Source organism: Argentina anserina, chromosome 4, assembly GCF_933775445.1.
Source record: "Argentina anserina chromosome 4, drPotAnse1.1, whole genome shotgun sequence".
NCBI classification, from domain to species: domain Eukaryota; kingdom Viridiplantae; phylum Streptophyta; class Magnoliopsida; order Rosales; family Rosaceae; genus Argentina; species Argentina anserina.
In genome coordinates this window covers 15630934-15642786 of record NC_065875.1, presented here as the reverse complement: position 1 = coordinate 15642786, position 11853 = coordinate 15630934, and the positions used below count along the sequence as shown (strand labels likewise).

General features: G+C 38.9%; 1 protein-coding gene and 1 long non-coding RNA gene across 2 annotated transcripts; one reads left to right on the top strand and one right to left on the bottom strand.

Moving 5' to 3' along the window:
• Window positions 1-7456: 7456 nt before the first annotated feature.
• On the bottom strand, window positions 7457-8791 carry LOC126792252 (CASP-like protein 1E2). Its single transcript, XM_050518715.1, is given in 4 exon segments — window positions 7457-7521; window positions 7524-7795; window positions 8092-8303; window positions 8771-8791. Coding segments are annotated over 4 exon segments (570 nt in total).
• Window positions 8792-8908: 117 nt separating this feature from the next.
• LOC126791225 (uncharacterized) lies at window positions 8909-9619 on the top strand. Its single transcript, XR_007671802.1, has 2 exons — window positions 8909-9164; window positions 9289-9619. It is a non-coding gene; the product is annotated as an uncharacterized LOC126791225 (long non-coding RNA).
• The last annotated feature ends 2234 nt before the right edge of the window (window positions 9620-11853 follow it).

The window sequence follows — 11853 nt, the reverse complement described above, 5'->3', positions numbered from 1 at the left end:
TAACAATTAGGAAGTCATTGATATATACAAGTTACAAACATGTCAAAAGTCATTCAAATATAATAAGCACAAATTAAGGGGAGAAAAGAAACGAAAACTATCTTAACAACTAATCCAACATATTGTCAAATCTTATGTTTAAGTTCGTTTTAATTTCTCAACTCAAAAACATAATAAAGTATGCACAATTACAATTACTATATGTTACAACAAAATAAGATAAGGATTCACAAGTTTGTTCTTTAAGTTTAAAAAGTTCATACAATTCACAATTGTTTTTTTGCCGTTTCATTGATTGAACGATCGATTGATTATAAGTTGTAAACCGAGGTGGACGTGCGGCCTAAGTATGAATGTCTAGACACAAGACCAAGTCTTTGTTTCAGAAGGCCGTATAGCTCAGTTAGAGATAGTGAACATGGTAGGACTCATTTGTTGAACTACGAAGAGCGAACTCCCTATCGACTCAATTACCGAGATGTATGTCAGTCAATAGTTCTTTGAGATCCAATTTTGGTCCCATGCACCAGGGTAATAAAAGAGCATGCCCCTTACTCAGCTGGACTCAAACTTGGGTGTTAGACAAATCTCCAAGTGTTAATAAAAGCCGCCCTCAACCTCATGCAAAAACTTTGGAAGAAAACATGAGGGGTTGAGGCTAATATTAACAAAAGGAACTTTACCTATTCTATTTGATTTACATCCTACAACATTTATTCACTCAATCATCAAAACAACAACCTAATATATATTTACTATATGTTAGAACAGAGTAATATAAAAATATACAAATGTACAATATGAACAGTGAATTCGAAATTAAAAGATTGGAATCCATCTTTATGGATCCCCGGCAACGGCGCCATTTGATCGGTTCGATTACCCAAGATCAATATTAACCCTGTAAGTATCGTTAGTAGTATAAAGGAATAGGGTATCGTTCACAAACCGGGGATCCAACCAGGGTAAAGAATCACAAACATTTAACAACAAATTCATAAGAGTTTAAAAGATTTGAGATATATTTCGGATCAAACAGAAAATAAACCTAAACTAATATATACATGTGATCAACCAACCAACACAAAAGCAATTACCAAACAAATAACATACGAACAAAGGTAACAAAATCTACTCTCAATCATGTTCATGCCGTAAGTATCATAGTTCATCTTAAATTCGATCATGCATCAAGTTCCTACTTGGTTCCTAATACATGGATATTATCTAGCTCAACTACTTGTCTTTCTATGAAATCTAACATACCAATTTATCATGCAATTACGTATCACAAAGAGAAATCAACATGTTTAAAACACATATCCAATGTCGAACTTAAGATCATAATCGGTGGAGGAACAAAGGGGACAAACAATTAATCAACTACTTGTATCAAAATCGTTATTAACTTTGAATGATTAACATATGTGACATCAACTACTTGTCTTAATCACACATGCAATATAAGAACACACCGAAAATTAATTAAGAACATAAATTGAAACTCATGGCATAAAACCTAAAATCATTGAATAAAAATCGAAAACCTTAATTCATCATGTCATTCGAAAATTACAAATATCTCATAGACAAGAATAAAAATAACTTTATCAAAACCTAAACATAAATCATCCAAGAACAAGAACATAAAAACCCGAAAACTAAACATGAAGATCATAGAGTTACACTTTATAATTCTCCTCCCAAGGTTTCTTACAAAGGTAGCACGAGATTTTCAAGAGTATGATATCCTAGGCTCCCAAGCTTTGGACATAAAATATGGTGAATGGTGGTGAATTCGAATTCTATGGTTCTTGGTGAATGAAAGTGTTTGGACAAAGCTTTGACTATAATTGTGTGCAAGGTTGATGATGTTTTTATGTGGAAATGAGGTACTATATATAGAGGAAGAAACCCAAGGGAGGCTGGCCACAAAGTCTACAAAGTTGAAACCAAATTGGTTGAGGTTTCCTAAATTTTCTCAATTCGACAAATCTGACATTTGTGCCTTGTTTTGGCCATAACTCTCTCTAGAAAATAGATATTGAGGTGATTCCAACTGGCATTTTCAACTAGACATCCGTAGCTTTCCATCCATATATCATCCATTTTCTGAATCATTGTGAGCAGTCCAGGAAAGACCGTCAAAGTTGGATGATCTGCATTGCCAGAATTCTGATTTCTATAAAGATTGGACATTAATTGCATATATTCTTCCTCCTTTAATGCTGATTTCTTTTGCACAAATTTATTCTTTTGAATTAGTGAGGCAGCAAAAGTTTTAATTGTTGCAGCCATGTTTGATTTTTCTTACCTTTTCTCATTAATTTGCTGCATGCCTTCTTTGACTTTCTTACCTCTTCTCATTTAATTTGCTGCATGCCTTCTTTGACATTCTTTGGTGCAGAAATTTATGGTGATTCTGATATAGATTTGTGTTCTATGTAGGAAAAACAAGGTCCCAAGTTTCCCTCGTAGCCCTTGGATCAAAAGCAAATTAATGACTGAGACAATTCCGCCGAGTTCACTGGACCTCCGAGTAATGGTTCGGTCATATCTCCCTGTAGGAATAAGATATTAAATTGATTCCAAATCCTACATAAACTATACTCACACAGATTTTTATCCATATATGGTACATATTCTAATACGATCGGAGCAATCCAGGGGACCCCGTCAAAGTTGGACTACGAATCTTGACAGCATTTTGATTCTTGCATGGATCTGGCTTTTAAGTGCATATCCTCTTCAATTTCCTTGTGGAACTAGGATTGCTTTCCTCTCCAACATGGATTTGTATTTCCTAATAAGAATAAGTACGTTAGAAACAAAGAAATAGGAAATGATGAATCCTACTCGAACAAGGAATCATATCTCAACAAGGATTCTTAACACTTAGCACGATTTCATCATCAATTCACTCATAATCGATATAAGATCTACCTAGACACTTACTCATACAAAAGAAACTAAAATAATCAAAATAAGAGGTAACAAATAGTAAGAATATGACATAAACACATTAAGAACGTCACACTTTGTGCTCCTATCACGTTCCCTTTGAAAATCTTTTTTTCTTATCTCCCCCTAACGACGGGAAGACTGTCTCATCAAAGTGACAATCCGCACATTTAGCGGTAAAACGATCGCCTGTCAAAGGTTCCAAATAGCAAATAATTGTTAGGGATTCATATCCAACATAAATACCTTGATACAACCCAAATCTTTTACAATTCGTCGTGATTATAGTTTTATCTTTTTCTCGAAACGAGAGTCGTACTAGTGTGACGACTCTAAAAGTTGACTTTTTGATGCATAAGATATTCGGGAAAACTTCATTCACGAAAGTTGTAGGGCTCATCGATACGAATTCGTGGACATGCGGCACGCCTAAAGAGCATTTGGGCATTTTTGGAATTCAGTATAAATAGGGGCGAAAATCAGAAAAAAGGGAGGATTTTTGAAAAAACCCCTTCGCGCTGTTGTTCACCCAACCCCGACTCTTCCTCCGAATCGCCGTCGATGTAGCGCCACCATTCGGCCGATCTGGGCTGCCGCACCGGTCGTGTTATGGAGCTTGGGAGGTCTCTATTCGATCTGGGTAGGTGGCGATGTCCCTAGTTCCGCCGTACGAGAGAAACGACGCCGAGAAGCTCCATTGCCGCCGATCTCCTTTTCATCAGAACTCACTCCTCCGGCCGCCGTAGCTCGAATTTCTTGAGGGGTTCTTAAGGTCTCATCTCTTGCAACAAACCCTCCAAAGGAATTGAACCAACTCACCTCTTGAGGTAAGAGAATCGATGATTTGAAATTCTAGGATTTCATGATTTGGGGGTTTTCTATTTACATTCGATTGATGTGTTTAGACTCTGATTTGGCCATAGTAGTGAAATAGAAAGTTGTTAGAAATGTTGAGTAAATTGTGTTGATGAAATTTAGTGGTGATCGAAGGCCGCCAGTAGCGGTGGCACCGGAATCTGGCCGAGTTCTAGAGTTCAAAATAACACTCTCTGTGTAGGGAATTCATGAGTAGACTGTGAGATTGAATCGATGAAGTTAAGAATCGTTAGGATTTATTGAAAATACAGATTTATTTATCGGTTGGATTGTTTCTGTTTTCGTCCTATGGAGTAAAGATTTATTTATCGGACTTACGAGACGTGTTAGTTATTTAATTACTCGAGAATAGGATTCTTGATTTATTTCTTCGATTATAATAGTGCTATACCTTATTGTTGAACTACGAGTGACTTGATGCCTTTTAAAGGGTACGTATGCAGCCCAAACAAGGGTTGGTGCAGCCGCAAATATTCTAGATTAGATTGTCATTACTAGATATGTTGATGCTTTACGAATTGTGGTTATTTAATGATGGTTGCTATATGATCATATTGTTAGATGAGTGTATGATGTTAATTTTTACTCCTGTAGAAATTAGTGTAACGATCATGAGAATTATTGTTAGGTAAAGGCATGCAGGTAAACATCGAGTGTTGTGTGATCGTTCGGGTTGTGGGTTCGGTTATCTCAGTTAGTCATTTTGATTAGCTTTGACATTTACGAGTGCGACTCAGGGTACGACGTTATGTGTGTGTGAGTGAGAACCGGGGGGTACCGGAAGAGAGGGGATGTACCGGGGGTACCAGAAGAGAGGGGATGAACCGGGGGTATTGGAAGAGATGAGATGAACCGGGGGGTACCGGAAGAGAGGGGATGAACCGGGGGGGGGGGGGTACCGGAAGAGAGGGGATGAACCAGGGGGTACCGGAAGAGAGGAGATGAACCGGGAGAACCGGAAGAGAGGGGATGAACTGGGAGAACCGAAAGTGAGGGGATGAACCGGGGGTACCGGAAGAGAGGGGATGCACCGGGGGGGGGGGGGTACCGAAAGAGAGAGGATGAAGCGGAAGCAGTATTGATATTACTGAGTCGCTATAAGATAGGGGATGTCGTAGCAGAGTTTTGATAGAGATTAGAAAGGAGAGGACTAGTGACTCGCCGAGTGTCGTATAGTCTCGTGTTTACTTCCTGAGTGAACGTAGTTATAAGTGTCAATTTATACGATTCAACGTTTATAGAATGTTGTATGATTGTTGTGGCCCCGTCGTCTTAGTGGGTTGGGCTGTTGCGGTATAAGATGAGCTACGAGCTCTCGGGGTCCAATGAGATTAGGTAACGAACATGGCAATATCTATCATACCTTTTGAATTATATTTTTGAATTGTGATGATGGAGTTAAAAGTTTGGGGAGCATGGTGGCTCCAGGTGTCGAGGTTGGATTTGAAATATTGGGAGTGTCTTTTGTGCACTTGGGTTTGCTATTTTCAAGGGAGACTATGCCGAAAGTTTCGATATATCTCCTTTGACAGTGGTCTCCGCACGATCTACCTCGATATTATAATATAATTTAGGGCGGGTCGTGTCATACCTAGTTGTCTCTGAGGACCCATTTTGTGTGTTGTGGGGGCACAATAGGCATATATACAACACAACCAAATATGCGTAAGTGTGAAATGTCAGGCTCATATCCATTAACCAACTGATACGCAGAAAATGGTTGGCTAGCAGTGGGTATGAAACGAATAAGCAAGGTTGCGTACAATATTACATAACCCCATGCACAGATAGACAAGTTAGTGCGCATAACAAGTGAAATGTATATTACGAACCCCCTTTATATATGAGAAATATTACATGGAAAAGTATCAATCAGTTTAATGACAATAAACGCTAATTGATCCATTACATAATTTAGATATGTAATTAACTAAATATCAAAACTGATTGCCTAATTGCCTCTGTCAGTTACTTTGACGAAGACACACTAATAAGGTAATAATGTTTTTCCTTTCCATTTTTATTTTATAAAATCATTTTAGTAAAATTATTTTTACAAAATACTTACCGAACATGCCCCCCCCTTCTCTCTCTCTCGGTTGTCATACGCACTCATACTGCATGGTTTTGCTTGACAAAAGGGTCAAGAAGCAGAATGATCAATTTATGAATCCGCTTCTTAATATTGAGGCAATAATTTCCTTGGCCTTGGCATTACTAGTCTAGATGTCCCATGCTTAAGAATGAGCATTACTTGGTCATCAAAACCCGCCCATTCGTGTCGGCAATTTAAGTAAATGTGTTCATCATACATTCATGGATATCTAGGTACCACACTTGCACATAGATTTGAAATTTTGAATAAAAAGCATGTGATGCATTTACTAAGTTGGATGGTCTAGTTTTCTATTCATGCAATATTTGCCAGAGATCGATGAGAGGATCCAATTAGGGCTGGGAGTTAGTACCAGAAAAATAGTACCAAAACCGTTTGTCCCGTACCGAATTTTAACGGGACGGGATGAATCGGTAAAAATTTCTAAAACCGAACCGATACCGATACCGAAAACATATAACCGAGATGGGTCGGTTTCATTGGATCCAATACCAAATATACCGGTCCATACCGAAACCATAAAAACCCATATTTTTGAGGGGTTTTAGGGTTCACAAAAGCCCATATACCCGAACCCATTCCATTGAAAAATCATGGCATCCATTCACTTCCCGACTTCATTCTTTCATTTCGCGTCTTCGGCACCTCGCGTCTTCGCCTTTCACTCTCAATCACTAACTTCTCCCTTCACTCTCAATATCAAGTCTCAATCGCAACCTCTCGGATTCTTGATGGGAAAACTGAAGGTAAGCCTTAACTCAATCTCAAATTCTCAACTGAAAGTTTGAAAGTATGAATCATATATGCAGCTTGGGTTTTGAGTTTTACTTTTTTTGGGTATGGTTTAACTTTGTGTTCGTTTTAAATCGTAGGAGCCTGAGTTTTGTGTTTACTTTCTTTGTGTAGAAGCATGAATTTGTGTAGTGTAAAGTTCTCAATTTGTGCAAAAATATATGCAGCTGTAGGAACTTTTCTCAGTTTGTATCTCTCAGCGTTGTGGAAATGTGAAGTGTGTCAATTGTATCTTTTATGTGAATTTTGTTCATGATTGATCCTAATTAGTGTAGTGAATGATGCATATGTATGTCTTGTCAAATTTGCTAGTTTGGTATCGAAAAAGTACCGAACGGTACTGAAACCGAACGTTATTGGTTCAGTTCAGTATTATGTTGAAAATGGTAGTACCGAACCGATACTAATACCAAAATATAAAATTGGTATGGTATCGGTATGAGCATAATTCCGGACCGTCCAGTACCAGTCCCAGCCTTAGATCCAATTATACATAGGCTTAAATGCGAAGACTTGAGCAATACCATTGTTCGACTCAATTAAAATCCAACTAAATCGTATTAAAGGATTCACATTACTTATTACGCACATATCAATTAAAAGGGTACAGTCATTGACACTTAAAGCTGAAGGGTACATCTACCTCTACCATCTGTAATCTCTACTATGCTTCACAAAAGCTACATTTGATTGTAGCACAAGATTGTTTACTTAAGTAGATCTCTTGTTAAGGCGTGAGACAGCAAGCACAACAAGTAAGATAAACGCAAGAGCTGCAAGCTGAGTACCACTGAAGCGATCACCTGGTGACAAAACCTCCCAAACACATAGCAGACCTTATCCCAATTCACGTGTGAATTCCCGTAGTAACCGAGCAGACCAATAGCCATGGCGGCTCCGATGGCAGAGATGAGCAGCCCCACCATCAACGTATCAAGGACGATGATGATTACTCCTAGCGAGCTCTTCTTTGTGCCGCGGTTTGTAAAGGAAAGGGCTAGGGAAAATAGTGCGTAAACGCATGCTATGCTATTTGCAGCCACCAAGTACCTATAAGATAGTCAGTGGTGATTGTAAATTAGTCACTAAAATTGCAGTGTGCTAATGATCGTATCTATATACAGGCCGGGTTAATTGCCATTTTCCTATAAAAAATGTCACTCTGCATTTGACTAGGCTAAAGTGTCAATTTGAAGGATCAACATATGTATCAACCTTCCTGGCGACTTTCTTCTCATTTTAACCAACGCAAAGAAAACAGAGGCGTACCGTTTCTCACTTGGCAAAATATTGAGAACAAATTATTTCAAGTTCAGAGAGATAGAGAGGGAGAGGGAGAAGCTTACACAAAAGCGGACAAGTGTAGCCATTTGGTTGTGACTGGAACATCGATGGCTGGCAAGGTTGGAACCAACTTAACTGAAACAATTGTGGTCTGCTTATCCACCCTTTGAACTATAGCAGCCGTTAGAGATAACATTAGGGCAAAAACCCTTACAAGTGACTCAAAACTACGAACTCTTCTTTGGTTTGCTACCCTTACTTCCTTCTCCGACGTCTGCCCCCCACATTCTTGCTGTTGTCTACTATTGGCTGGCTCTCCATCTTACTATAATGTTACAGAGAGAGAGAGAGAGAGAGAGAGAGAGAGAGAGAGAGAGATGAAGGGATGGTGTAGCAGTGTGAAGCTTTAAATAGGAAGGCGATGAAGTGCCTTGAACGTTTGTGTGAATTAAGAAAGGCTTAAAATTTATCAATTTCTGGGAGTAGGAAAAGAGGTGGGAAACTGGGAATAGATTACTACTGTAGGCCCGAAAACACGGTGTCTCAGACACAACGGATAAGTGTAGGAAACCAAGAGGAGAATGTATGTTAGCACCGAAATTTTTACGATTCGTTGCGAATAGTTTTATTTTTACTCAGAACGAGAGTCGTATTACGTGTGACGACTCTAAAAATTGACTTTTTGATGCATAAGTTTTTCAGGAAAACTTCATTCACGAAAGTCGTAGAGCTCGTCGATACGAATTCGTAGACACGCGGCATGCCTAAATCGGAGTTCGTACGGGAAAGTTATGAATCAAAAAGCGTATTTGGGCATTTTTGGAAATAAGTATAAATATGAGAATGAAAGAGGAAAAGGGAAGAAAACAGATCGAATCGTTCGACCGAGCTCCTCCCCGACCCCAAAACACTGTTGTGCGATTTTCCGGCGATCTCTCTGTCGTGAGAGCATCTCCGACCGGCGCACCAATCTCGTCATGACCGCCTCCTCGTCGCCATCCTCCCTGTAGCTATGGTTCCTCCTATCTCCAACAAAGAAGAGAGAATCGAAGGAGAAGGCCGAACTGTTCCTGTTTTTCTTCCGGCGAGTTTTCAGCGTTTCCGGCTTCTCAGGCCACCGTTTGGGTCGATTCGGGTATCATTCTTCACCTCCTCTTCGTGTTCTACCAGTATGTAAAATTTCTTTACGGATTTGATTGAGTTTTAACAATTCCAATTATTGGGTTCATGCTGTTCTTCGGCGTTCTTTGATGATGGAGTTGATTCCGACATTTCTGGGTTTGGATAAGACTTTGGGTGTAGCTTAGTGAGGCTTGAAGTTGATTAGGCAGCTTTCTGGATTGAGTTCATTATCGACTTTGATTTGGTGGATTTCTGCTTCATTGAATTCGTGAAGAAAGCTTCTGCTACTTGGATTTCCAAAGGTAGATTACAGCTTGAATTCCAAGTTAGTTTGGTTATATTGGTATGTTGCTGTAATCATATATTGGGAGTTGAAAATGGAATATGTTGATATTCGATCTGTGATCATAGTTTTGGACCGTTTGGCTGTTTGTAATTACCGAAGGATATTGTGATAATTGCCTTGAGGTTTCTTGTTTGTTTGATTTGAGCAGAATGAAAGTTGTGTTGGTGGAGTTATTGTTAACGTTGGGTTTACAAAGTCTGGTGTGGTTTCAGTTGCTTTAATTAATGGAGGTATATAGGTGAAGAGTAAGAATGAGTTAGTTCCCTAGAGATTATAAGCTTGTTGTCAAGAATATAATTGAATTGGTCTTTCTTAGTCTACGGATTGATTACTCCATTAGTTTAGTTTTAATTAAGACTCCGTATACCCTGAGTTCATATTTTAAGTTTATGGACTGAGCTTATGATTGAACTATGGTGGTGGTTTTCTAAAGATTAATTATAGTTGCAGGTGTGATTCAATTTGTCAATATTGTAGTTTGGTTGGTGATGTTGTGAATTGTTTCAGTTCTCAATTGAACTGTGACTATGGAATATTGTGGCCTCGGTTTGGGTATTGGTCTCCAGAATTAACTGTGGATCAGATGGTTAATTGGTTAGTTGAGTAGAGACCAACTGTATTTGATTACCAGAAATAAAAACGGGCAAGGTGAATGAATGAAAAGTAACGGAATACTATCTATATCCCTTGTTTAATTTTAAATGTATGGATAAAAGATTGAGAACACTTACTGTAATAAGAGCTTAATATATTGGTTTGAACTCTTGAGTTCTTATGTTTGAATTGAGTGATCAGATAATTATGCTAAATGCATGTGTTTGGTAAATATGAACATGGATGTCCATAGTAATTTAATTACTATGTGACCAATATTGAAGATAAAGGTAAATACATGAGTATCTGTCAATATTGCATTATCGATTTGGATTCATTGAAACTATGTTTCCGCTTTGATTTGGTCAATAATGGTCAATTCTCAAATTAGACGATTTATTAGTCATCATGATTGTATCTGACTGGTCAAGTCATTAATGACTATTTAGTTGAACTACGAATGGCTTGATCCCTCGTAGAGGGTACGTAGGCAGCTCAAATAAAGTTTGGGTGCAGCCACAATTAAACTAGATTGGATTTCAGTTTACTAATTTTAATTTTGGTATTAACGCATAATAAGGTTAATTTTTGGGACGGGTCGTGATAAAGTGATCTGGGGTTCACATCCAAAACCAATTGGCAATGGATGGAGTGGCCCAAACCCTTATAAACCCACAGGCTAGGTTCCAATTCCCAATGTGGGATTTATATTCTCAACACGCCCCCGCACGTGTGACGAATTTTCAAGCCATATACGTGGACAACATTTTGGGTGACGTGGAGTCAGTGTGGCCATTTGGGCTTCACACGTGGACGTGGGTAACCCGCTCTGATACCATGATAAAGTGATATGCGGTTCACATCCAAAACCAATTGACAATGGATGGAGTGGCCCAAACCCTTATAAACCCACAAGCTAGGTTCTAATTCCCAATGTGGGATTTATATTCTCAACAGGTCGTCTCAATGTAACTCTGTGCTGAGCGGGTGGAACTGTTGGCTCAAAAATCGTCCCACCGCGTGTTGATAGGCCGGGGCCCTCTTCGGCTTCCACGTGTCCTTTTGGCTTCGTGATGTGTGCTGGCGTGCCAACTCATGGCCAAGGGGCCAACGAGATTTCGTAATTGTTTGCGCGAATCTGACTTCTAATCAAACGACTGTGGGCTGAGGAAGAATCACTCTCGGCCGCGGGGTTCTCAATGCTTTGGATACAAGGACTTTAACACGGATCGGCTTGCTAGCTGTGATCTTAATGCTGTGTAATACGAGTTAATGTTGTGAAAGTGGTGGTGATTCTTTATGATTTTCTTAATAGTGTTTGCATAAATCAAATAAAAGTAGAACATAAAAAATAAGGTAAAGTGCGGCATATAGAATGCAATAATATAAAGAATATGAATATAAATTGCAAGGAAAGTATGAGTACTAGTAAACGAAAGCGAAAAGATAAACATGTATGAGATCGATGAGTTATGAATTTTAGAATTGTATTGAAAGATAATTTGAGTAGCGCATAGTGTTTTTGGTCGAGGACTTGTAACAAAGAGTCTTAAGGTCCCTTTTATAGCTAAATTGAAACTATAGAATGAAGGAAAACATTATTATTTTTTATTTCCAGTTCCAAGACATTTTTTGTGTGAGGCCCGAAGGCATAACTAGCGGAGGAAAACCCCCTACTACTCCACGGTGGTACACAGTTGCATACCGAAGCGGAGGGGCCAGTCTAGAAATCGGGCATTAGGGTATTTCCACAGCCGAAGGT